This window comes from Columba livia, chromosome 9 (genome assembly GCF_036013475.1).
Source record: "Columba livia isolate bColLiv1 breed racing homer chromosome 9, bColLiv1.pat.W.v2, whole genome shotgun sequence".
In the NCBI taxonomy this organism is placed as follows: Eukaryota; Metazoa; Chordata; class Aves; order Columbiformes; family Columbidae; genus Columba; species Columba livia.
This window is the reverse complement of record NC_088610.1, coordinates 4,289,360-4,317,129: the sequence shown is the minus strand read 5'-3', so window position 1 is coordinate 4,317,129 and position 27,770 is coordinate 4,289,360. Positions and strand designations below refer to the sequence as shown.

Here is a 27,770-nt window from a genome sequence, read left to right as displayed (position 1 = left end):
ACAAGGTACTTGTTTTCTCTCACCTTTTGTCCCACCTATTATTTAAAAATAACCACTGCAGGGCAAGCCGCAGGGTTATAGCACATCCTGCACAATGGAGACTGATCCCATTTGGGCCACATAGATTTATTTACCAGACACAATTCCATCTAAATTACAACAAGGGGAAAGCAGTGGCGAGGTTTCAGGATCAAGATGAGGAGAGCCGTACCGTCTTCGCAGAGCTTGCCGTGGACGCCGGGCGGGCAACGGCAGTGCCCCGACACCGCGTCGCAGGAGCCGCCATTCTGGCACTGGCAAACACCGGTGCAGCCGCTGCCGAACGTCCCGGGGGAACAAGCTGCGGAGAGAGCAGGGGAGGTGAATGGGCCAAGAAATCTTTTCCTTCTGCTAGAAATGAAGTGGGCTTAAACTCTGCCAGGGGAAATTTAGGCTGGATATTAGAAAGAAATTATTTACGGAGAGAGTGATCAGACATTGGAATGGCTGCCCAGGGAGGTGCTGGACTCACTGTCCCTGCAGGTTTTTAAACTGAGATTGGACATGGCACTTAGTGCCATGATCTAGTCAATGGACTGAATTTGGACCAAGGGTTGGACTTGATGTTCTCTGGGGTCTTTTCCAACCCAGTCAATTCTGTGAAATAAGACTCCGCTCATCAAAATTGAGCAAGGAAAGAGTTCCTTTAGTCAAGCGGGCTCTACATAAAGTCAATATTCTTCTATATAAGGTAATATAGACACATCTAATATTTACTAGATAATTTTAAAGGGACATCTGAATTAGCCAAGCTTATTTATGTGACGTAGGCAAATTCTCCCCTGCATTTGCCCTACTCCACACAATGCACGAGGCTCAAAAAAAGTTGCCTATAAAGTACAAAGCTTAAAAACCAGATCAGAGTTTTGAAAATTTGGAGATAAGTATTTTAAACATTTTTTTCCCCCTAATACTATTATAAAAACAATGTTGTGTTTTTTTAACATAGTCTCTGAAATTCCCCAGATGATCATGGCAGAAACAGATCCACATCAGCACTGGATTCCTTCCTACAGCCCTCATGGCCCCAGCACAAACCAAATGGTGAAATGAAGCCTTGCTCTGCTGTTTGCAGCCTGAGCGAGCTGAGTAAATACAGTTGCTGGAGTCATCTGACTTAACTGACATTTTATCAATGTACATTAAGAAACTTGACATTTCACATCAATTTCCATTTGGTTTCTTTCGTGCATTACTACAGAAATTTAGTTCCAGTTTTCTCAACTGTTTAGCTTACCCTAACCCCATGAACTATGCTGTATATTAAGAAAGTGAAAGAGGGAAAGCAATCGCATGTAGCTAATTCGTACAGATTATACATCGTATTTATCACTGTCAATGCCTACTTCATCAGAGGTTTGGCTTGATAACACAGTCACATTAAAGTTCTTTAAATTCCAGAGGTGAATTCCACCAGATTACATGCATGGATGTCTACTGTAAATATAGACAAATATATTTTTATTCATGAAGTGAACTAAAGAATTTGGATCCTGTCTTGAAATTTTTATAATCTATCCTGAACCACCAGAACACCATGAACAGAAGCAAGAATATCCTAACTTGATAGTTTGAACTGTCTTAGGCAGACTAGAAATTATCATTTTAATCCTCTTCATTCCTATTCTCTCAGCTATCCCCAGCGTTTACAAACCAAACCCACGATCAGTCTCCAAAAATAACTACGGACAGACTGTTGGTTTCAATCATTTGCTGTTTTTTTTCTGTATTTGTGTCCTTGAGATGATGCCTCCTAAACAATATTGATGGTGACTAACCTGAAGACTGCTGTCTAAATAATAATTCTTCATAGTCTATTGGTCTCATCAGTGGTAGCACAGACTTTCTGAGTACGATGCACCATCACACCACGCACCACGAAATGAAGAGACCCATCTCAGAGAGACTCTGTGTGAAGGCTCAGACAAGCAACACAAGGTTTGCAGAGCTGCAGATGAAGAACGGTGTGTGGTATGTAAAGAAATCGCTGCTCTATCTTTCCAGTTGGTTTTGACACATACTTCTGAACAGTCTTCTGCCAGGAGGTAGGAATGAGAAGTGTGGAAAGCTATTACAAAGGGCACTGGCTGGTTTGGCAAAAGAATGCTGAAAAATACAATTCCCAATATTGAAAATTAACCATCCCGGGAACATTATGGTAATAATAGAGAGAATGGTAAGGAAAAGAAAAAAAGAAGAAGAAGAAAAATAAACCACCACCATGAACAAAACAAGCCCAACCAAACCAGGCCCGAGTTTACCGACACAAGGAGGGGGAGGAAGAAAAAAAAGGCAATGTGTTGGGATGCTATAATGGAAAAATCAAGTTTAGCATCTATGTCCACCCAGATTGTCACACCACCTGCCAGGACAGACATCTGAAAGTCAGCGAGTCAAGTTGTGCAGCAAAGCATGGCAAGGAAACCTTGGCACTTCTCAGCAGCAGAGTGAGCAGAAATGAACAGCAACACAAATCTTGAGGAAGGGACACTGGGCTGCATTGCACTAGAGGGCAGAAACCCCCGTTTGAGGCTTTATGTTGTTTACTGTAACATCCTTTACAATTTCTATCTAATGCGCCCCATTACAATAAAATTATGATCTACCTATGAGGCAGCTGTGCTCCTTAGAGAGCTTTACAGACTAAATCACAAGTTATTCCTATTTCCTACCTATTTGCAGTGTCACAGCACTAGGAGAAGTCCCCCCTCTCAAACACACCGTACTCACTTTCATTGCAGATAACACCCGTCCACCCAGGCGAGCAAATGCAGCCGCTGCGTTCACTGTTACAGCCGCCTCCGTTCAGACAGTCCTCACAGCTCAAGCTGCAGTCGTCCCCGAAAGTGTTATCAAGGCAAACTGAAATGAAAAATAATACAAAAGGTTTAGGTGAGTCTGCAGAGAAAATACTACCACAAGCTCTTACCTATCGTTCCAGATGCACGGCTGCAAAAAGGAGCCAGCACAACACTGACACTCCGAAAAAACAAAAGTATCTGTGCTGTTGATATTGGTAGTGTTGCAAATATCACTCACTCATCCCAAAAGGTGGTTGCAAATGGAGATGCCCAAATTTTCCTCCTCAAAGTTTAGAGACTAAAGCTGGCACTTTAGTTGGAATTTTACTCCCTTAAATGCTGTAACTCCTCATCAAAAAGCACTTGAACTACTTTTTAAGAGTAAATATTTTTCCTTCAGAAAAAGGGAATTTGAACCTAACACTTAATAATATTGTATATAATTAAAAGTATTTATTAGGAGACAATCTCCTTTTATCCTTACTAGGCTCTCCTTTTTGTTCTTTTATTGCAATAGGTGGATGTTGTGCTATTTAAACACAGTCAAGTGATATTTTTAACAGCATAGTTTGAATGCTATTCTAGGAAAACAAAGCAATACAGAAAACAAAGCAATATGAAAATGCATTCCTCCCTCACCTTCTCCACCCTCCTTTTCTCCCTTGAACCCAAATACAAGTACACACACTCACTCCCTCATGTTCTATCTTTGTGGGGTCTACTGAGAAAGGCATAAAACATAAATGTTACTCTCTGCTAAAATACCTCGATGACAATAAGATCCAAATCCACACGGCCAGTTTATTGCCTTCGAGGCTTTCTGGAGGTGGCTGGAGGCTTTTTGGAAGGGGATTTTGAACGCCACCGGAAAGCGAGCTGGCAGATTCCCGCAGCTAACAGCAAGTCAGCGGGCCGGTTGCTTTCCACCAGCGATTTTCTGTGCGAGGCCAGATTTCCTCTAGGTCACAGCACCCAACTGTTCATGTTTCTGAAGCTGAACAAATGCCCAGGCTTGCAGGGACATTCAGAATCCCAGTGCTCCCGCTTGGAACGGGTTACGGATTCATACTTCAGGAGAAGAATACAGATTACCATCAAAAACCTCAGGTTTCAATATTAAAAAGTGGTTCAAGCTATAGAAAATATTTAATTACTTGCACCAGCATACTGTTAAAACACAGTTTTTAAATAATATAGATAACAGCAGAAAAATCTATCTGAAAGCATAAGGAATAAATGAATATTTGGGAGGTAAACAAAGTTGATAAGCCATTAAACATTCCATTTTTCTATCACCTTTTCCTACAAACCACAATGTGCTGTGAAGCCTCAGCTTTAGAAAAAGTGCAGGTGCTCAGCTATGACTGATAACACCCAAATTTATGTGGCTAAATATAAATAAAACATGAAAAAACTGGTCAATAAATATTTGATTGTGGTTTCTAGGCCTGATAATTTTGCCCGTGGTTATCTCATTTATCAGTTTCCCAATCGGTTATCTGTGTCGCTGAGTTCGGCTGGATGCTCTGTGATTTGGGAGGTCTTAAACAGTTTTGTTCGCAAAAAGAAGTTAATTTTTTATTAAAGCCAAGACCAGTTCCTGATTTTTGCCTGTAGGGCACAGTCCTCGGATGAGTAATTAGAGCTCATACAAAATCACAGGACAAACATAACAAATATAAGAGATCTCATTCCTCCCTGGCGACCCACCAGCACTTACTGCACTCCAGCAACCACACAGTTTCAACTCATAATACTTATAAGTGGTGAAGCTTCCACCTTCAGATGGAAAGACCAAACTCACATACAGTACAGGTGGGTGCAAAGCTGCTTTCTAGAAGACACACGGACTTGTCTGCTTTGCACCCAGCTCCTGTGACCATGTGTACTCATGTGCCCTGTTCACCACCACTTGTGCCAAGCGCTTGGCTGGCCTGAGCTCTGCACAGATGGGTCTGTGCTTTTCCTGGGGAACGTGCCCAAAACATCAAAAGGGATCTGAATCTCCAGAGGATTCCCCACCCCCCCCCCCCCCCCCCCCCAAACAAGAATGTACATATCTTAAGCAACAATACTTGCAATTAATATAAAAGGGCTTCTAAACACGCACACATCCCCAAACCCTCTTTGCTAGCTCTAGGAGAAAGGGAGTGTTTCCCAAGGGCTTGTTCTCAGCAGAAGAGCTTTGGTGGATTTTGTGCATTGCAACAACCCACACAACCCTCTCGTTCCTGAGATGAACAGGATCTCTCTGTTTTTTTCCCTCTGGGTTGTTGTGCAGACACCCTGTTTTTCCAAGCAGCCTCCCAATCCTTTCTTGCTGGGTTGCTCTCTTTTCCCACACCTGCCTCCACATCCATCCCCACTGTGACCGGGGAGCCTCCCTGTTCCCCAAACGTGTCCCAGTTATGATGGGACATGTTGCAATGCCCCCTCCCTGCTGGTGTGGAGGACAGGCAGAAAGCAGGATTGGTGCTCACCCCTCCTCTGTTCCTCCTGGTGCCTTCAGCCCAGCCAAGCCCAGCATCACCCCCACCCCAAATCCTCTTTCCGAGACTATTCCCCCCATTCGCCGCGACGACTAAAAGCATTGCTCATTCACTCACCGACCCTGTGCACCAGGCTGAGCTCTCCCCGTGGGTCTTCATCATCGTAGAGGGCACCGAGCGCGTAGTGCAGGAGCTGGGGGGGATCTCTGAACTGCAGCCCCGGAGCCCCCGCGAACCCCACTGCATCCTCTGCATCCTCCCCACCTAGGGCTGACACACAACAACCATGAGGACCCAGCCCTGAGGCTTCCTCTGCAACACTCTTCCTCTCATTTACGTCTTTTTTTGGTAGATTTTCCAGCTAGAGCCCTGTGCAGTCTGCACAGCAGTCACAGCCGATTCATTCTCTCATCTGTATTTATAAACAGAGTTTCTGCCATCCAAAAAAGAGGAAAGGGTGAAGGAAAAAAACCCATAAAATCTTTCTCTTTCCTTTCTTCTGGAAATAAACTCTGGTCCTGGAGACTCCAAAAATATTACATGGGGACTTTAATTTTCCTTGCTTGAAGTTTGAGATTATTTTTAGTTAATGAAGGCTGTTACTCTCATTCATTTTGGAGATGACAAATATAGAGTGAGGCTGGCTGTCCAATTTGTTTTCAGAAAAAACGAAAATTTGAGCCTTAAAATGATGGGAAATCAATTGGCTTTCTTTTTGGCGTTGGCTAAAATATCAAACTCTTCCTAAAATTTAGCAGGAACTAAACTTGGTTATAAAATTAAGTTGCTAGGCTAAACTATGTACTGGTTACACTGGCAGAAATCCAGAATCACAGCACTGACTTCAGTGGAAAACTCGTCTTGGTTTACCAAAGCAGAATCTGGCTACCTCCTTGCCACAGGATGTTAAAACTTCATCAAAAAGTACAATAAAACTGCTAAAATAGTACTTATTTCTAAACTACAAGGTTTAGGCTTTCAAACATGCCCAGAGGATTTAAGTGTTCATCTCCCATAAATCTTTGGCAAAACCCATTACTTGAAAATGAACTTGGGATCCACATATTCCACATGGCTCTACCCTGGCTACAATCAAAGGTGGTTCAAGTTGGGCTCTCAAAATCCCAGGATCTGCAAAATATCTCACTTGTTTTCAAATTTTAAATCAGTGAGAAATACTTTAATGGCCTTCACAATGTAAAAATAACTTACCGATGCAGGACCGTCTGTTAACACCAAGCCTGTAACCCTCCTTACATGCACATTCGTATGAACCCAGAGAATTAACACAGAAATGGTCGCAGTTGCCATTATCAAGAAGACATTCATCCACATCTAGAAAAAACAGATACAGATGCTGATTAGGTGCAAGTACCTCTGTTTGGAGAGTGCACTCTTTGCACAGAAGAAAAGCTGATTTTCTTAGTACTTTCTCACTAGTATTAGAGATATTAAATCATTTCAGGGCAATGTGGAATAGATTATTTCACCAATGGTTCTGTCTCAGGTGAAAACAGCTGCTTTGAAAGCTGTTAATCTCAGTTGGTCCTTTGGTGATTTTGAGGGCTCTGCTTTTGTAGGAGTAGTTTTTAACATGCATCAATATTTTGTCCATGGAGAGAGGAGGAAAAGTTCCTCTCTGCTTGCTCATCTCCCACAGCTCCACTTCTCTGTGCTGGATGTTGGGTTATTACTGCATTCCAGCCTCACAAAAGGAAATTACACATTTGTAAAACCTTATCAGCAAAGCTGGCATACGGTCACTGATTCTCTTATTAGGGAAATGCCCACAAAGCCCTGGGATAAGCTTTAACAGCATTTCTTCTTCCCGCTGTTGTGCTTAGTTAGGCCAAACTGTGGCACTCACCGTCACAGGCACAGCCGTCGGCGTTGGGCTGGAACCCCACTTTGCAGGCACACTCGTACCCCCCCGCGTAGTTGATGCAGAATTGGGAGCAGCAGGACTCTCCCATCGCACACTCGTCCAGCTCTGCAAGGAAGGGGCAGCTCGGTCAGCCCTTTTGCTCATTTTTGCTCGGTAGCTTCTGCGCTTTTCAGCACAGGCGTTTGTCCCCTCTCCCTTCACCCACGTCAAACACTCTGTATCCTGACAGCAGCTGTCTTTTTCCTTCTCCCACAGCACCCAATACCCTCCACGTCCAGGGAGAAACATCTTTTCTGCAAGTCTTAGCTGCCACAAGGTGATTCACAAAACAGACAACAACTAGGTCTCACCAGCTCACAAATACCTATTGAAGGTATTCAGCCTGGAGAAGAAAAGGCTCTGGGCAGACCCTATTTTGGCCTTTTAGTACTTAAAAGAAACCTATAAGAAAGATAAGGACAGACTTTTTAGAAGGGAATGTTATGACAGGACACGTGGTGATGGTTTTAAACTAGAAGGGGGAGATTCAGGTTAGACATGAGTCAGAAATTTTTTACAACAAGGGTGGTAAAACCCTGTCCCAGGTTGGCCAGAGAGGTGGTGGATGAACCATCCCTGGAGACATCCCAGGCCAGGCTGGACGGGGCTCTGAGCAACCTGAGCTGGTGAAGGTGTCCCTGCTCATGGCAGGGGTGGCACTGAGGGAGCTTTGAAGGTCCCTTCAACCCAAACTATTCTATGATTTAAAAGTAATCTACATTTAACCATTTGGAGTTTTTCACATTCGACCTTATTTGGTGCAAACTAACAGTGAAGCAACACTCTGATCCAACAACACATTGCTGGACATTAGCAGCCTGCAAGGTGCAATTGTAGTTTTTGGTAACTCATTGTCCGTTGCCTTATCCTGCCCTGTGTCCATCCTGAAATTGGTATCATTGTCACCACTGTTCTGGTGATTAGATACAAGAATTGAGCTGTTATCTTTTCACTGCAGGCTCTCAGCTGATCTCAGCCCCTGCAACCTGCTGAGGGGTTGGTGGCCATCCAAGGGCCAACTTGTCAGTGCTGAGTCTGCAAAATGCTTTTGAATGTTATCCAGACAAGCAGCCAGAGATGGGAAAGGTCAGCGTCTCAATTAACCTTGGAAGGAGTATCAACATTATTAGGAAACACTGACAGAAGAAAGAGGAGAAAGAAAACGTAATTAATCAATCGAGGTGAGGAGGTCAGTGTGAAAATGATTAATGCAGGTTATTTGAACGTGGAGTGTTCTTCAGAGGTGTCAGAAGCCGAGCTCCTCTGCAGTGCATCAGACGATGCCTTGCTCTAGGGTCTAGCAACAGTCCCTTGTTGGTGTAGGAATGTGAGACATGCATCCAACAAAAAGGAGATTTTTTGCTGTTAAGAGCAGCTTTTCATGTCCTCAGCCTTGCCAAACCCTCCCCATGTGCTCTCCCTTCCCTTGCTGTGGCCAGAGTAACCGCTGCCCTCTTAGATCTCCATCAGCAGGTGCCTGGGTCGGGCTGAGGGCAGGAGGCAGCTCTGCTTCCCCTCATTGTACACTAACGGGACTGCACGACCCATCCCACCCCTGCCAGGCTCTCCATCCAAATCCCCCTCCTTCACCTCCTTTACTTTTACTTTTTAAGCTCCAGCATCAATTACCCTTGCAGACCTCAGTTCTTCCCTCTGCCCCTGCTCCTTTCTTCCTTCTGCACTTGGCCTTTTTTGTTGCAAAATTCTTCTTGTCTGTAATGCCTCTCACATTCACCACAGCTCCCACTCTCTGTCCCTCCTCACATCTTACTACACTGCTCTGTGATGCTTGCTCTTTATTTTTTCCCTCTTCTTGGCTATTCTTTAAAATTTAAATGGCATAGTGACAGCAAGTCTAAACAAGAATGAGATACAGTTTGCACGGCAGAAGCTGTAAACAAAACAAAAAAAAACCCACATCGTAAAATCGTTTGAAAGATGAAGGAATTTTTAAGCTCTTCTCTCAAAATAAAAACAAATCTAACTCTATAGCTTTCACTTTCTAAGTGAGACTTCTCACAGCCAGAAGTGTAATCTCATTGCTGAGCAAATCTGACAGAAATACAGCAACTTCCATAAGACAAAGTGGAGTTTGTGCTTGAAGCACTTCAGAAGAGCTGAGCCAGAGCTAAGCCTCTTCCACTGAGGAAGGGAAAAAATAGAAATAAAAATCAACCAAGTGGTTCTTGGGCCGGACACAATGAGATAAAGCCACCACAACTGGTAATGCACCACGGTGTCACCTTCCATTTGGGAGGCAGAACTCCTACCCCTCATTAATTAATAATCCCAGCAAACACGGAGAGCAAGGCAAGCTGGAGCAGCGGCTGAGGAAGCGCCAGAGGACAGTATTAATTAAAACTTGTAGGAGAAGGGCAGGGGATGGGAAGGTATTTCCCTGAGTGACAGCTCTCCTGCAGGCTCCCTTGCAGTGAGCCCTGTCCCACCTGCTCCCGCTGAGATGTAGCATTCGCTGTGGATTACCTGCGCACGTTTTGCCATCAAAATCGAGCCGATAGCCATCGTCGCAGGAGCAGCGTGGCCCCGCAGTCGTGTGCTCACAGTGATGAGAACAGCCGCCGTTGTTGTCCTGGCAGCTATCAACAATTTCCATTTCGATGCCTTGTGGAGAAATAAATCAAAAGGATGTTAAAATGCAAGCGCAGGGGGAGAGTCACCAGAGAATAAGCCTTCTGTAAAAACGCATCCGTAAGCTGACTGCTGTAGCAGGAAACATAAACTGCACTCCCACACACACCCGAGAAGAGCACGTCTTGTAGTCACCAAACTCCAGATATTTGTCTCTTTGTGTCACAACAGTGGATGCTCTTGACTTTGGAAAGGTGAAGCGGGTTCACTGTTTCAGCAGTCTGCCTGCTACGGCAGTGTTCACAGGTTTCCTGAGTTTTACGCTTTGTTTGAACACAACACCGAGTTCTACTCTTGCCCCAGAGGAGGAATGGAACCATCTGAGGAACCCAAGTCGTTCAGCTCAACCCAGAGAGCTTATGCTTTTAGTTTTCTATGCAAATGGGAAAGAGTTGGGTCCTGAAACATGCACCAAACACAAATGCCTTAAAATTTTCATAGCAGAGTCCTGTTGCTAAGCCTGACAACTAACCAGAAAGCAAAACAATATACAGGTTTTAACCTGAGAATATCCTTCAAGGGGGCACATGGCAGATCCTCTGCTGAGACTCTGTCCCCCTACAATTAAGACAGGGTGCTGGCACGATGCTGTCGTCAGCCCTCTTTACCCTGCCAGAGCCCCCCACCCTCGGTTGTGATGGACAGTCCTCGCAACTGTTGACCAGGTCCAGTGGAAACCCTCCTAGAGGAAAGCGAACATCTGTCAACCTCATTTCCACCAAGGTACTTCAGTAAATGATTTCTTTAGGATGAGAAGAAAACATAAATTCAGTTATCAAGCTTCACTTGAAAAATTAGCCAGATTGTCTTGTTACAAGAGTTATTTAGAGAGAAACTAGTTTCCCATATTATGTAGGAAAAGTGAGAAACACTCTCCGTAACGGAGTCACCAGACTTCCAGAAACACCCGGCTGCGCAGAGCCCATCACATCTGGTACAGAAGGACGGCGCTTCCCCACTGCCACGGCTCACGGGCACTTTTGTGTCAGTGATTCTGATCCCTTTTTGTGTCCCCAGGGCACAATCTGCGTGCCGACAAACTGGAAGAGAGTATAAATCAGAAGACCATATAGTGAGGGCTACATCTCATGCATGGCATGATTATTTGCACCAGGGAGAAGAAATTTACTCTCCTGCCCTGTCTGTTAAGCTGGGATTTAGAAAACTCAGTGATCAAATGCAGAATCTGGCTTTATGCACTATCTTTATCATTTGCTTTGTCTCAGTTCTTCATCAGTAAAACTGGGATAACAGCTTTTCCCCATGCCACTGGGGAAATGAAAGAATAAACAAAGATTGTAAATTGCTCAAACACTGGGATAATCCTGATCATAAATATATGCAGAATGTTTTTATTTTTATTGTTTGCTCTGTAATATTGTGCACAAGGCACAGAGAAGCACCATCCCCTGAGATTTGCTGAACATCAAGAAGAGATATAACCAGAAAATCAAAATGAAATCTAAGTGGTCTAAACCACTTTTTTACCCCCATAACAGATCATTTCATATCTATACATTAATTGCGTTTTCTCCAGCATTGCACCACTCACAGTTCCCCATCACCTATGAAATAATTCTCCAGGATGTCTCCCACATAATTGGTTTTTGTTTTTAATGTATGTTAATGCTTTGAAACGGAATTTCATCCTTATTAAGTATTTCTTACACATGCATTCTTAAAGCAAGCATTCATCCTCTGGCGTGCAGCATATTTTCCTGAGGAAATTCTGCTGGAAGTTCTTGCACAGTGTTATTAGATGGAATGATCTTTGCCCACCTCTTTGCTAAAACAGGCCATGCTTTTGTCTGCATTCCAGTGAGCTTATGTTAGGTCCATAACAACACCAACTCTTCCACATCACATCCTTTATTAATCTGAATTTGCCCTCAAGGACAACCCAGGGATCACCTATCAACTAACGGCACTGGGAGTCAGTCTCCTTCTCAATAAAAGCAGTGCTGATTAAAAAAACACCAAAACACTGGTAAGAGGTAACTACATGATGGAAGACAACAGGGCTCCACATCATTTTAATATGGGAAATTTTAGTTGTTCAATTTTTTCTTTTCGTCCCCAATTTTGCCCTCTTTTTGTTTTTTTAAAGAGTCTGCTTAAGAGTGTCAATAATTTCAGGAGAAACATAAATAAACCTGGACAAAGACAAGAGCAGAACATCATATTGGTTTTCTCTTGCGTCAGATCCAGAATATAAGAAAACTGGGAGGAGCGGGCAGGAATGAGTGCATTTCATAGAACGGCAATACATTTTGGTAGCTCTGCAATAGAACTGACGAAACTCTGAAGATAAACCAACAGGGCTATTTGATCTTTGAAATGCAGTAATTAAGGTCTGTGAACACAGGCTCAGGAATGTATCGACTTGCAAAACCAGCAGTAGGAGAAGATGAAGAAAATAGCGTTAAGCTTGAGCTTTTGCATACATTTCTTTTGCTGGGAGTGCTAATCCAACCGAGTTAAAAATGGAGCATAGCAGTTTGTAGATAAAATAGCCTGAAATGCGGAGCTGTACAAGTGTCACTTACGGTAGCACTGCTTTCCATCAGCCCCCAGCTCGAAGCCAGGATTACAGACACAGGTGAAGGATCCTGGAGTGTTCACACAACGATGAGCACACCTGGCGCTCCCTTCTGCACACTCATCAATGTCTACAAAGCAGAGAGAAAGGCACATACATCCATTTGGATATTGAAATTAAAACAAAAATACTGCTCTACACACACACGGGCGTATTTCCAAACATCCTCTGGAAAGAGCATCCTGATATTAGTCTACAAACGACAGCATCTGGTGAATGCAAATAGTGCCTTGATCTAGTAAATGGACTGAAGTTGGACCAAGGGTTGGACTTGATGATCTCTGAGGTCTTTTCCAACCCAGTCGATTCTGTGATTCTGATTCTGTGAACACTGAACTCACAACATTATTCTCCAAAATAATATTATTTTTCTAAAGACTGAACCTTTCACCATCAGTATGTTCAACATCAGACATTATATTTACAGTATCAGCCAAAGTAGCTTGTTTATTATTCCTAGAACAAGACCAATAGTAAAAGAAGCCACACGAACACCTCAGAAAAAGGTCCTATCTCCTTGTACCCTAAAATTATCCCCTAGGTCCTCACAGCCATGACATTTAAATTAATGGAGAGGGAAATATCTGATTATTTCCTGAATGTCAAATAATTTGTATTGAGTGGTGGCTGGGTCTCAGCAGGTAGGTTGGAGGCAGATCTTCTCTGTCACATCCCTGAATCCTGCAGCTCCTTCCACAAGAAGTCCAGCAGGGAGGCATCGACTCTACCAGAGGATTTTCACCCCACCAGTAAGAAAAGAAAAGAGGTCAAGAACTGTAGGTGGGGAGAGTGTTCTTCACCGAGTCATCTGTCAAGCAACCTGTTCCTCAGCTTTACACTCAATAGGCTCGCTTTAAAGTTAAATGCCACCAAAGGCACGCATCTTCCTAAAGTCTCAGTGGAGCATAAAAATACTTTTAAGGGATAATTATTGAGAAAAAAAAATAAAACGCAAAGCAAAAACTTGTACTAAATACTGCTGTGATGGAGCACAGCTGCAGAAAACACCAACCTCTGTGCAAAAAACAGCGTTATCGTGCACATGGCACCCCCCCAACCCACCTCCTGCTCCTTCTCTTGTTCTGGCATTTCGCTTGCAAAACACAGATTATTTATTGCACCGATCCTGGGTCAGTGTCTCGCACACAGGAGAGAACAGCCTGTTGTGCAGCTCCTCATCTTTTACCAGAGCAAACCACTTTCTAACAGTTCTTTTTTCCTTCGTATGTGCTGTACCCGGTGGTGTACTCATGGCCCCTGCACTCGAACACAAGTAGCTCTACAAATACAATCAGCCGACTTGCAAAAAGAGGCCCCGGGCAGCGTAACCACCACACAGCGACTCATGAAAATTTCAGGATACGTGACAGCTTCTCTGAAGCAGCAATGAGAGTAGCCGCTGTTTAGAATAAAATGGGTTATTTCTCCTTTTCCCATCATTCATTGTCATTCTGCGAGTGTGTTGGCCAACGCTGTAAATGTTCTCTTCCCTTTTTCTGCTTTTTCAAATAGAAAAACAGAAAGTTGCAAAACTGAACCACAGCCACCATCCTGGATGTGTTTTTCCGTATCTTGTAAATACAGCAAATAGCTAAAGTGTGACACTTCAGTTGCCCTCCGTCTCCTAACAGATCGGTTTCCAAAGAGCCAAACATGAGTTTGAATTTTGCAAAAGACACTGAATAATTTCTAGGAGTAAAAACCAGTAATTGTATTCCCAGGGTAAGACACAACACAATGATTCAAAAGACTGTTGCCACGAGCTTGGAAAGAAAATTTGTTCCAATATAGAACACTGCAAGTAACCTAGTGCTTCAGTTTATACATAAATTAACAGAATTGTCAACAAGTATCTGAGATAAAATGAGTGACGTGCTGACCTTCGTATTAAACCCCTTGCTGTTTCCATTTCTTTATCATAAGTGAAGTGTGTACGCTACTTGAAGCTATTTTGATTTTTCAGTAACCTTACTCATGAGTAATCCCAGGCAGAGAAGGGAATGCTACTCACAGAAGTAGAATACTTAGGGTAGGAAGTAAGTAATTTGCAAAGCATTCAGCACCCTCTGTACATAAGACAACAATTTAAGTATTGGCAAAATTTTGGCCAAGTTTTCAAAAGGAAGAGTTTAAAATTAGTGTCTGAATACGTACCCTGATCCTGACAAGGCTGTTAAAAATCTGTGCACTGCAAAGACCACAAGAGTTTTTTACTTCATGAAACTGATAAACTATCTAGCTTCCAAGCATCATATTGAAAGAGAAAAGCAGGTACTTTGGTCTCTAATTCCCCTGCACTTCAGCTAAGAAATGCTTTAGATCTTTTTGAAAATCCCAGACTAAATACAGGACTTTGGAATCCAACTTTTTAAGCTCCTCTCTTTGGAAATCTTACACTTCATGATTTCTTCCTTCACAGTAGTTTCTCCATTAATATGGAAACAGTTCTCCAGCTAAAAAGCCCTTTGAATTCTAAATAGGTTTTCAGTGACCTGGTTCAGAGTGTTACTTGAACCAATTTTCCAGGAGCTGTATCTGGGACATTATTTTAAAGGGACCTTACAAGAATAACACTACAGCATCTACAAATCCATGTGCTAGAAAGCATGATTTAAGAGATCACAGAGTCATTTTAATTCCTAAAATGGTCCTTCAAGGCTCTCGACTGACATAAATATCACTGAGAGAACTGCTGTTTCAGAATGCATACATATATCTGTATAATGTATTCCTTTCCATCCAGTAAGCCAGAGCGCTGATCAATACTTTTCTCCCCAATAAATAGTCCATAGTTTCTTACCTAAACAGGACTTTTTGTCTGCAGAAAGATAATGCCCCGGATGACACTCGCATTTTGCAATTCCTCTCTCATTTTGACAGATTTGTGAGCATCCTCCATTCCCGCTTGTGCAGGGGTCTATCACTGAAACCAATTAGAGCACGCTGTCAACTTAAAGGTCACATTTTTGTCTGAAAAGTGTCTTACCTGCCATTGTTACAACTAACAATGAAGATTAGTGTAGCTGTAAGAGATTAGACCGAAAAATAAAATTGACAGAATTTGGTGTATAGTTAAGACGTTGTTTTTCTGTACACTTTGTCTCTCTTACTGGAAGAATTCTTCATAGAGCAGAAACAAGGCTTTAAACAGCAGGAGACTGAGCTTGTGTTACACCTTGGAAGCAGGACAAGAAAAGCACATTTTGTTCTAATTTTACTGCAATTAAGCAGATTTCAAGAGCTGCTCTAAACAATAGCAATTAGCACTCCAATATGTGTGAACCCATAAACACATACAATGGTGGAGTTCACCGTGGAACAATGTCTATTTAAAAGTCTCTAGAGGAAATGAATGCTAAAGAGCCCTAAAAGACTGTTTTCAGTCTGAAAACATATGACATTCATGTTGTACATCAGTATTTATTTTGTTTTTTTTGAACAATAACATACCGTTTCAAGGATAAGCCACTCCAAGAGGCAAGTACTCAGAAACAATATTCATAAAATATCAGCAGAAGTCTTTACCTCAAAGATTTCACTGTGTTTAATGGGTTTATTTGCAGAACACATACCTGCTGGAAGAATACTGATGCATTTGCCCAAATAAAGGTTTTGCACACACAAAAAATAGACCCATTGGGAATGTTCAAACATGTCTGATTTGGGTTAAGAGCCAGAGATATTATATTCTGCTCAAGGGTTAGGTTTCATTGTGGACTACTAGATACACTAACATGCTGGTGAAAGAAATTGAATGGGCAAATTTGGAGGATGCCTTTATAAATGTGTCCTCTAGAGTTCTGCTTAATTTCAAATAATGCTTTTTGAAATTTAGGCCTCTTTCCTTTCAATTAAAGCTCTGATTCAGTTTTTGCATTTTACTAATTATTGCCTGATTTGAGACATTTGACTGCAAGCTCTGTACAAGTCAACTTCTACCAGGGCAGGACAAAAGTCACCATCAGTTCACCAGCAATGACAGTGGAGTCAGGGTTTCAGTAACCTCTATTCTATATAAATACTTTAAAATATGGGGTGGTGGGTGTATCTTTTTTTCTTTCCTCCAATTTTCACTTTTCTGTGTAGCCAGAGGCATTTTCTGCCACCTTTCAGCAGAGGACATTGCCCCAGAACACCTTCAAATTCCCTCGTTTCACCTCCCGGCATCTCAAGAATGTAAGTATTCAAGGCTGCAGGCTGAGGGTTTGACCTGACAGTATTAATAAATAAATAAAATCACTGTTAAGGATGTAGAACTGAAATTTTCCGTTGGACTTTCAGCACGATAGGTTGCAAATAGGTTTCCAAGGGACAGCAGCACTTCATCCTACGTGACACTTTCAAGGCTGACAACTTGGCTCTGCAGTTCAACAGTTTCTGGTCTACAAAGGATTTAGCTTCAAGCAAGACCTCATGCCTTGCCGATATGAAATACTGAGTTATTTGCTGATTCTTTTTTTAATTTGGATAAATTAAATCACTATCAAACAGCATCTGTTAAACCTCCATATTATAAAGGTTTTCAGAGCATCTAAAGCTTTAATTTGAGAATGATTGTAGCACAGAATAAAACTGGTAATACTCTGTGACAAGACAATAAGCAAACAACAAATTATAGGGTAGATGTTAGTAAAACATAGTAATTTGAATAAAGATAGCAGCCTTGGAAGTCCTAAGATAGAAGTTTGTAAAGGAAAGATCTTCAGGAGATAAGGCAACCACCAATTGACTTGTTTTCCACTGATATATCTGTTCCTTCCTGTTATAGGCAGCTTTCAGGAAAACCTAAAAATAACTCATTGGTGTTCGTACTACATTTTTGGCTCTTAATGTTTGACTTAACAACAGTAGAGGATAACTGACTCCATCCTATGAAGCTCTATTCCAAGCTGTTAAACCCTATAGCAAAAAAATTTACTGGAAGTGTTTCATTTCCTAGATGTCCCAGGACATCCAGGAACCTCATCTGAAAAAGCCAACGTGATGCATTGCTCTGGGACAGCAGTGACATCCTTGGTGAAGTGTGAATATGGGCTCTGAATGTGCTGTGGACCTTCCAGACCTTCACTGCAAGGTTGGTGAGAACAGGATCCAGTTCTCCAGTCCTGTCTGCACAAAGAAAGAGAATAGGGCCATATCAAGTCAATTTTCTTGCTCACAGCAACCATGACTCCACACTGGAGAGACTATATAGTATTCATGACCACTTTATGTCTGTTTGTTCCTGTAAAAATCTTGTCCATTGGCTTAACTAGCACTTTTCTCTCAGATATTTATTCACTAAGGTATTTAGGAGAGAAAAGCATCCTACTCATTCTTCTTCATTTTGCCAGCTGAGCTCCCCTCACGAGATAGATTCTCCTTCCCCTGACCACAGCTGTCCTCATGGCAGGGTTTGCTATTATCTTTTGATTTACACTACCTTGGACACAGGTAACCAGACATACACGCAAATTCCAGATAAGGTCTCACCCGCAGACAAAGCTGACCTTGTCCCTTCTCCGCTGCTTGGTAATTACTGGCTGGTGATGAACTGCTGCCTTCGGCAGGTGACTGACCCTCATCAGCCCCATGACGTGAGGGAGTGTGAATGGCCACAGCTGCCTGGGCAGTGGCAAAACCTCATCAATTAGTGGACCAAGCCTGTTCGTTTTGCTGCTGAGCTGAGCATGAAGTGGTACATGAAGGTCTGATTGCTTCATGATGGCCCAAGGGACAATTCCCACCCAACTGGGCATGGCCACACTCAGGCCCTGCCGATCCAACCTCTGTCTCACCATAGCACCATAAAAAACACCTAAATGTTTGATGCAAAGGTCCCCAGACCCAGCTGGCTTGGCCAAGGACATCTCGAGTGCCAAAGGCAGCGAAGGAACAGCAAGAGGTTTGGAAAGGGCCTGGAAAACAGCAAAGCAAGATCTTTGATGCTCTCTCCCCATTAACACTCCCCTTTTTTGACTCTTTTTGACAATTTAGGGACAAAACACAGCCACCCCATGCGAGACAGAGGAGAGGCGAGGGCAGGACTCAGGGAGGCCAAAACCAAAGGCCAAGTGCTCTCTGCACTCAGCATGAGCTGGAAGGAAGCTGAACAGCAGGATTTACTTACACTTTCTACACAGCATATAAAATCTCCGAGCAGAAGAGGAGCCATATGGAAACGGTTTTAGTGACAGGAATTTTAGCGCAATAAATCCAAAAATTTGGCCCTATCTCTCTCTGGCATATTCAAGAGTAGCATGTGTGTGTGCTTGTGTAGGGGAAGGGGGGGTGTTGCCTTAAAAACTGATGAATATGTTGACATATACGAGAGAAAAAAAAATAACAACCAAACCCAAAGGTAATATTTCTGTTCTGCTTGTGAGAGCATCTACTCAGAAACCTGAAGGAAAGGATGAATGAATCAGAGTGTGATTAGGAGCAACATAAGCCAAAAGCAGATAAAGAAAAGCCTTTATGTAGAGTAAAATATGGTATACAGGCCAAGTCTATATACAACGGACTACTAATAAAATGTTACAATTAAACTGCGATTAAGTTCATAACTTGTGTCATCATTGTCAGTGTGCAATGCACAGCCAGCAGTCTATGAGCTCAAAATCGTGTTCAAAGTTGTGAATCAAAGTGAACTTCACACCTTAAAACTGTGCCATTTTAATCTGGTTAATAAGCAATTCCCAAAGCTGCTTTCGGCAAGCAGGATGAAATATGACGGAATATAGTGACCTGAAGCACCATCCTGGAGTCTTTTAAATTGTAGGTAGCGCAGGACTGACCTTCACAGGACTTGGCATCCCTCTTCAGCTGGTAGCCCGGCTGGCACTGGCACTTGTACCTGTCCTCACCGAGCTGAACGCACTCCTGCTCGCAGCCCCCGTTGTTAACACTGCAGGAATTGATGGCTGGAGGTAAGAAAGCATTGAAAGAATGTATGTCAACAACTCAGTAAACCTATTTCCCGTTTTAAATACACAAATGACAATAAGAATAGGCAAACCTCACCGAACAGCTTTCACAAATACACCTGTCTCCATCCCCTGCGTGATCGCTCCCCTTTGCATTCATGGTGCTTGTTTGACACACTGTCCCATGTTGGCAAAAGCTCCTGATTTCAGCAAGAGGCAGGTGAGATCTAAGAGCTGTAATGCTGACTGAAGTACAGCCATCCTTTGATCTGATGGAAGCAAAGCACTTGAGATTTCACTGAGGTAAGGAGGGAAAACCAAGCAGCCCCACAGGCACTTCCTCACTGTTGTTTTTTTTTCCTGTCCTTGCTATCATTGATTAAAAAATTGTCCTTCAGGCTGATTTCCTCACCATCATGTATAGGAAGCTGCAAATGACAGGAATCACAAGCTACACAGGACAGACTTACACAGTAAACCACAAAGAACAAGAGGCTCTCTGGTACGTCTCTAAAGATAATGTTGCTTTGACTCAAGCAAATTAATATTCTTTTTTGTTCAACATATAGCCCCAGCCTCTGGAGAAACATTTCTCCTCCTGCCAAAATACATTAACACACACCCACACCTATTCGCACACTGCATATAAAAATAAGAGAGAAGGTTTGAACCTGTTATTGTGCTGTACGTATGTAAGCATGAATGTGTGCATGGCTACATCTATATATATATATATTTTAACAGCAGGGATGTATTATGTTCTCCATGAGTAGCTGGGAAGACTATTTGGTCCTTCATGAAAGGTATGAGACTCTGGACCCAATGAAGTCAGCAAAGAGCCTTGATATTTAGTTTAGGAATATTAATATTAATTCATCTATCTGTAATAGAGATTAGGAAAACATTAGCCCCCAAAGCTGCTGTAGAAAACATTTCACCCTATGCTACCAATTAGCAAATACTTAGTTTATGCTGTCAAGTATGTGTTAAAAAGACAAAAAAAAAGCAAGCTAATTTTTACTTTATCACAGATGTATACACAGCAGTAGCCAGGAGACTCTGGACCTGACCCTGGCTTCTGACCTCCACCTGTGTCTGCAAACCTCCCACCCCGTTAGTGATGTAACTTGATTTTTACACGGGAGACAGCAGACTCAAAGCTTCCTGCCTGCTGCACATTTGTATCCAAAGACCTGTTTTTCAGCAAGAATATTCAAATAAGATGAAAATATTTCAGAAAATGGAAGACTCCTTAAATCGGCTCCAAGTGACAGAGTATACAACTCAGTTTCTAAAAGTGTCATTTTCTCCCTCCTTTTCTGGGCATAAGCCAATTTGGATGTAAGGGGAGATAAGCAGCAACCTGTCGTGCTGAGAATTTTGGAGGTTTAGAAGCCAGAAGGGTTCAGGTGTGAAGTCCTGTGTCAAGAACTTGCACTGGCAGGGCCAAACAGCCCAGGGGGGTATGGGGCTCCAGTGGTGTTTGGGGACCAAGGGGGTGCTCCAGGTTTGTCACAAGCTACGTGAGAAGGTGCCAGACTGAACAAGAAGAGCCACCATGGAAGAAACAGGACAAATTGTGCTGCCAGATGTTGGCAACATGTCTTTGATCAGAAAAAGGGAGAGACTTGGCACGTCATGAGTCTAATTCCCCCTCTCGTAAAGGGGCTTGTGGCTGGATATCTGAGCACACGGCAGAAATATGGCTCTTTCATATTTTTATTTGTGAAATTTGGGAGAAAAGCAGCCCTGCTGCTGAGTACTGACAGACACAAAGGTCTGGACCGGCACTGGGGATAATGCCCGGCGATGCTGAGCCCAGGAGGCAGCATCACAGGAAGGAAGATGGCAGCAGGAGCCATCATGCAGGATAGATCTGCCAATTGTTGAGCAATATACTTTTCTCAACCCATTACTTTTTATAATAATGGTCATATTTGTACAAAAAAAACCCTCAGTATCAAGCCGTAGTTGAAGGTATACATTGCAACCATGGGGTTAGAACATGCAGTCTCTTCCATCACCTGATATCCAGCCTTACCAATAACAAGAAACTTCAGACATACTGTGCTTTGACTTATGTGGAAAAACACAGATTATAGATTTGTAGAGATATTTTCTTTGTTACTTTCTCTATTAGGAGCCTTAGTGTGTGAAAGTCTCCACAAAAACCTCATTTCAACAGCTTTTCTGCATAAGGCAAACATCAAAGACAACAGCTGGCACCAGGCACCAATCAGGCTCTAAAGACTGTGCTCTGCTTTCACTTCCAGGAGTTCAAACAAGAATAAATTCCAGTGAAGACAATGAATTTACATCAATCCAAAACCACAGTCCAATGCTTCAATAAACATGTTTTCTGTCTCAGTTTCTGCTTTCCAGACATCAGTTGGTTAATCTTTAATTAATTTAGATTCATTACATTAACATAACCAAGACATTAAAAACACAACAAAAAAATTGGACAGCGTCACCTTTGGTTATTCAAATTACCTAATTTGTATTGAATGCTCAGCCTGGCACATACATATAAAAATGAATCCAATACCAAGTAAAATTTGTGGGACCAAAAAGCTAAGGAAAAAAAAAAAACATTGAAAAAGATGGCATTCTGGCATGGCACAAAGTATCAGAGACCATCAAAGGACTGAAGAAGAAGGCATTTTACTTTCACATGCTTTCACATCACTATCTCACTGAACTAGGCTGGTTGCCTTAAAGGATGAATAGAAGTTTCTAATGAGAGTAGGAGGGATGACAAGCAACAAATATGTTGCTTCAAACTATGTATTTTGAGGCTTGTACTAGTGGTAGAGGGATGCACCACCAGCCATAAGTCAGGATCCCAAACACCCTGTGACGACATGGTAGGGGGACCGGGCTTGCTTGGAACGAGCTTGTGACAGAAGTTCACTCATCTTCCATGCAATCACACCAGCAAGTAGCTTATCCCAGGTTTTTGACTCTTCAAACATGGTCTGAATACCTCATAAGAAGACAGATCCACTTCTTTATGTATGGGAGACTTCCAAGCCATTCAGGCTGCAAAATCTGCTTCCCCTCAAGTGATTTTGGCACTTTTGTTCCCAGAAACTTAAGGTTGCCAAAAAGAAAAAGATGATGGGGAAAGAATGAATATAACAGAAATCCAGACTGGGTTCATCTGAAAAGCCTATAGAAAGGGGTACTTGTTTCTTATTTCTGCAGCTGAGGTAATTACCTTCCGTAAACAGCTCATTTCCAGAACATAGTCCCTTTTTGTTCTTAGTATGTGGGAGAGATCGCTAGATTCTCTGGAGTACCCACAGAAGAAATATGATTGCTAATGCAAGCCCCGCTTGAAACACTGGATGTTCTGTTTAGCTGCACGAGGTCAAAAGAGGTGTGCATTATTTGGTTTATTTCTTGATTGGATGAGTGCTCAAATCTGCACATACAAACCAGTGCAGCAGAAGAGGCAAACACTCCATTCCCACCAGTCAATGCAAGCAGTTCGTGCCCAAATCCCAATGTGAGGTACTCCTAGATTACTGGTTTATATGAAATGCTTCTCTCCGTCCTCATCAATTAGCTACTGTCTTGTGTTTCAATGCATGAGAGCTTATTATATCCATTTATTTTGTTGTCTTGTCTAAACAGCTGAAACAGAACCCAATATCCTTCGCTCGGTATTGTGTATATCCATTACCATGATAAGAGTTCTCTCTGAAACTTACCCCTGTCTCTCATCTTAGGATTAATTTCTGTTTCTCCTCAATAGTTTCTGAGATACTGCAAACAGAACTGAACATGGTATTGAGTATGTTTAATAACTTCTTGTGAATACTTACATTTGTGAAATGAAAACTTGCTTTCTGATACTGTTCATAGCTGAAACAACTCCAAACTGAGGTTCTTCATTATTTGTGCCATAAGAAAACTTTACTATTCTATATCCACAGATGTTTTTACATATTACACAGGTAAACTGATTTAATTGCAGTAATAGCTAGTTTTTGTGCTTATCACTCAGTTCTCTCACTCTTTCCCCCCAAAAGCCACTTTAGTTCTTTTTCGTATAAAATTCTCTCTCCACCACAGCTGAAAATGAGACTATTAAGAGAGAGCAACATGACTCAAACATCACATCTTTCACTTCTTGGTCTTTCCTGGTCAGATCTGATGAGATATACATGGATTTCTCTCTTTTCTTTTAGTTCACAGAAAGCATTAGTATTTCTTGCTAAATATGAACCATTCTTCTTTCGCATTATTTTTTTTTCTCTCACAGCAGTGTTTCCTTAACCATTCCTTCTCCAACTAAGCGAATCAAGAAACGGTTGAGGCTTCACCATAATTTTAATTGCCGTTAATTACCAAAACGCTGAAAGTCTATGCATGTGGTAAACCAAACAAACCTTAAAGAGTAAGTCCTTTAAATAAAAAATATTATTCCCACAGCTTGAGCACTGGTACATCTTGTGTTTTAGTTGCATCAGTAAATTTATTGCTGTGATAATACCAGAAATGACTGATGACATATTTGGCTGATGTTAAGCACAACCAAGGGACTTTGTGCAAGAACTGAGACAATGACCAAACTGTGAGTGAACTTATTCTGCAGATGTGGTCTGACTGAACTTGACTGTTCTTCTCATATTACCTAAAATCAGTCTTAAAAAGTTAAACAAATGACGTCCTTTCTTCTTCCCAAATTACAGAACATTTTAATCCTTTTTGCAGAATTCTACTACTTGACCTTTGTACTGATCTAAATCCAGCACAAGGAGAATATATTTTATTTTATCATTATTATTTTTAGCAAGACGCAGAGTTAACTCTGTGTGTCCTGTTTCAGAGCTCAGAGTCCAACCAGAGAAACACAGGATTCATTTTTAATGGCAGACCCGCTAAAGTCTTCCACAAGCACAGAACCAGGTCTTGAGTCACATAACTAGCTCTGCATTTAATACCAGCAGAAAGGGACACACATCCACAAACAAGCATTCAAAAACTGAAGATTGTCAATATGGGAGCTTCAAAACTAATTTAAAGAAAGGCAAAGAGTTTGGTTTGTAGCTTATTTTGTTATTGGCTTTTTATGTGTTGTTTCTTTTTTCTTCTTGTGTGCCACAGAGGGATACAGCACAGGCTTTGCTGGATGAGCAAGGGAAGTTTGGTACCAGTTGTAACGGAGATGTTACAAACAGGACTGCAGTGGAGTCTCGATGTATTCCTGACGTACAGGAGTGTTGCAACCAGTTAAAGATCAACATAGATAAAGGAGCGGATCAAAGGGCATAGGGCTGCAGTCCTGTGCTGTGGGAATGAGGAGCTTTCGCAAATCCATAGCACCCTGATTACCAGTTCACAGCATGAGCAGAATCACAGGAAAAGTGCTCAACACTCCCAGCTTCACACACACCTCCTGCATGAGCTAAAAGGATTAGCACAAACTAAACAGTCACGTAATACGCCCTGCAGGAGTGTTTTCAGCCCAGCCCACCCGTATTTATCGCTTTGCCTAATAACTAAAATGTAAAAGAGACCCAGGCAGGCAATTCTGCATTACTGTTTTACCTAAAAAATTCAACATACAGCAGAAACTGAAGAGATGAAGGGTAGAGCCGCATCCCTTCATGCATTCTCTGAAAACCAGAGAAGACCTCTGAGCGCATAGTTAAATATTTCATTAGCCCTTTAGAGCTCCCACTCTAGCTATGAGCCCATAGCACCATATTCTCAAGTATATCTTAGTCATACACAAATTTGGCCTCTGCTCTTGCTCCTCCCAAGAAGATTTTCTGCTCAGCTCACTGTAGCACAGTTGCAGAGATTTTACTTCATCATCTGATCCCCTCAACCCCGTTAACAATATCCTCCTACATCTGCTCAAGCCACCACCTGGGAGAGCCTCTGGGGTCCCAATCTGGGCAGTCCGATGGAAATGGTCGCCTACTGTCAAGTTAAATCCAACTTCAGGGTGGAAACCACAAGCTTTTATTTTGTCTCCATCACTGAAGACTCCAGCTGCTCTTTGGGACTGCTCGGGTGGAAGAACAGCATTTTGTCACACAGATTTCACTATCCACTCCTCATAGCTCTTCAGCAAAAACAGGCAAAAAGACAAAGAAAGAGGAATAGTAACAGAAGGCAGCAAAGCCCAGGGCACAGCTGGAACATGCAGGGGAATGTGACACGGAGGAAACATGATCAGAATCAGAAAAACATTTTCTTTGGAAATAAAGACCCCCTATTTCTTTGCTGGCTGTTGAAAAACAAAAGAAATTTTCACAAGATTGCATCACAGAAACACAGGACACCACTGTTTTGGGAATACCTAAATCCTCACAAGCTGCTCAAACTAGAATGGATAATGGTATCCTTCGTGGATCAGCCTAAACAGACTGGGGAGGTCTACGAACCTTTGCACTTACGCAAAGGCAGGTTTAGCAGATAAAAAACACGTCTTGAAGCATGTGAAGTGCTTGTTAAGGTTTATTTACCGATGCAGGTGCGTCCGTCGGCGTGGAGCCGGTATCCCGGCCGGCACTGGCAGTGGAAGGAGCCGTGCGTGTTGACGCAGCCGTGCTGGCAGCCGCCGTTCACCACCGCGCACTCGTCCACGTCTGCAGGAAGAAACCAGGCAATGAGAATTACAAAACAGCCTCAAAGACATAACCCTGGTTCTCCTGGACGGCATGTAGCTCATACATTATGCAACCATTGCGCTCGGACTGGGTTTTTTGTTTACTTCACTTCTGCACTCTAAACAGAGCAAAGAAAATGGAAATTTTACGGTGTTTTACAAAGTTCCCGCGAGCACCGCCTCTGTAGCCTTTACTTCTGAAGCCCTTGTTAATTAGAGCGAACCGTGACACGGCTGTTTCCTCAGGGCTAAGAGAAAAATACAGGGAAAGAATTAGGGTGAGGTAACACATCTGAGCTTGTAGATTCCCCTGGTCAAACATTTGGCTTTTGTAGAAAATCGCTGTATGAAGATTTCCTTTTGCATCAGGCCTCTAATCCTCCTAGCAGGTGCTCTTGAGGGTACAAGCATGCACAGCTGACATAAATGGAAAAAGGCCATGCAAAAGCAGAGCCCACACTCTCAATCAACATTACACTGTCAACCACTGAATACCAAGAGAATCTAGATATTACGTTTTAAAATAATTAAGATTTTTCTGCCACATTTCTGTGACTCTTGTCCCTTGGGCTTCCTTGTGTTCACCTGAATTTCCTATATTTTCTTCTCAGATGACTTCCCTGAAAAACTATGTGGTTTCCTGATGATACCTTTTACTGAACCCAACCAGGTTTCTTTCCATATTTCACATTTTAGGGCATTGCGTTCACTCAAATGAAGAGGGAAACTAGCATTAAACCTTGAGAATGCTGCTGTAACATTTCATCTGAAAATGGGAGACAACGGTGGACAAAAAAGATAAGAAAAGTTTAAGCAAACGGGTGAAGGTTTAAAACAGATGCACAAACCCGAATTTCCAAAAGTACTGCATAAGCAGGTTCTGCACCTTTCCAGCAACACCAGGCTACTGTTAATAGCATTTGATTGGCAGGTTGACAGCATTACCTTAAAAATCAACACAGAAGTCATTGGAAATAATGGTCAGTTGGTCCATTTCCCGACAAATTTTCACCTGGTAGATGTTTGCCTAGAATTTGTCCTTTCCTTAACAGTCCCTGGGGATGGATGGTAACTCCACCTCCCACCACCTCACCCAAGGCAATGCTGGTACCAAGTTGCTCCATCTGACAAAGCCAAACCTCCCTTCTGCAACAGGCATCTAGAAAGAACCCCCCTTTTCCAACATTAAAGATTCCTGTGGATTTAATTGCTCTTTAGATCATCTTCTCAAATCATTTAAAGGATTTCTCCACCCAAACACACCCAAGCAGGTGTGGATGAGGAGACTGGGACCTGGCCACAAAGCAGGACACAGCAACACCAAGAGGGTGTTTCTGCCCCCATTTTGCACTTGAGGAACGAGGGGTCTGGCTTTCATAATTTTTTTGCTGTTAAAATATCTACTTTGCATTTAACTTTCATGGTTTACCTTTTTTTTTTTTTTTTAAAAAAAATGCTTTTATGTTTACTCCATTTTAGAAAACCTAATCAACATTAAATGAAAAAGGAAGTTTTAAAAATGACTTGGAAATGCACAATGTCCTAGTCCTAAAGAAATGTATTTATAATGTAAACTTGTAATACTTCACATGTGACTTTTACCTAAAATGAAGTCCTAGTGTTGACCAGTGTTTAAATTCAGACCACTTGCTAACATGCACCACCTTTTAATCCCTCTGCTATATTTGCTGTTTTATTAGACTGTATACTATGTACATTTCCTATTGCCTGGAGAC

The 27,770-nt window shown here is 42.2% G+C and overlaps 1 protein-coding gene across 4 annotated transcripts in view; it reads right to left on the bottom strand.

The window, feature by feature from the left end:
* LOC102096100 (multiple epidermal growth factor-like domains protein 6) overlaps positions 1 to 27,770 on the bottom strand; it is a 198,433-nt gene that overhangs the window by 44,076 nt on the left and 126,587 nt on the right. For all 4 annotated transcript variants that reach the window (XR_010474611.1, XM_065073496.1, XM_065073494.1 and 1 more), the window contains 10 exons: positions 25,892 to 26,014; positions 19,278 to 19,403; positions 15,302 to 15,424; positions 12,449 to 12,571; positions 9,738 to 9,875; positions 7,197 to 7,319; positions 6,542 to 6,664; positions 5,447 to 5,599; positions 2,770 to 2,901; positions 212 to 340 (listed from right to left, as the gene is read on the bottom strand). Coding sequence is in view for 3 of the 4 variants with exons in the window: in XM_065073496.1 (XP_064929568.1) it covers positions 212 to 340; positions 2,770 to 2,901; positions 5,447 to 5,599; positions 6,542 to 6,664; positions 7,197 to 7,319; positions 9,738 to 9,875; positions 12,449 to 12,571; positions 15,302 to 15,424; positions 19,278 to 19,403; positions 25,892 to 26,014 (1,293 nt within the window). In the remaining variant the exon portion in view is untranslated. The remainder of the gene's footprint in view (positions 1 to 211; positions 341 to 2,769; positions 2,902 to 5,446; positions 5,600 to 6,541; positions 6,665 to 7,196; positions 7,320 to 9,737; positions 9,876 to 12,448; positions 12,572 to 15,301; positions 15,425 to 19,277; positions 19,404 to 25,891; positions 26,015 to 27,770) is intronic.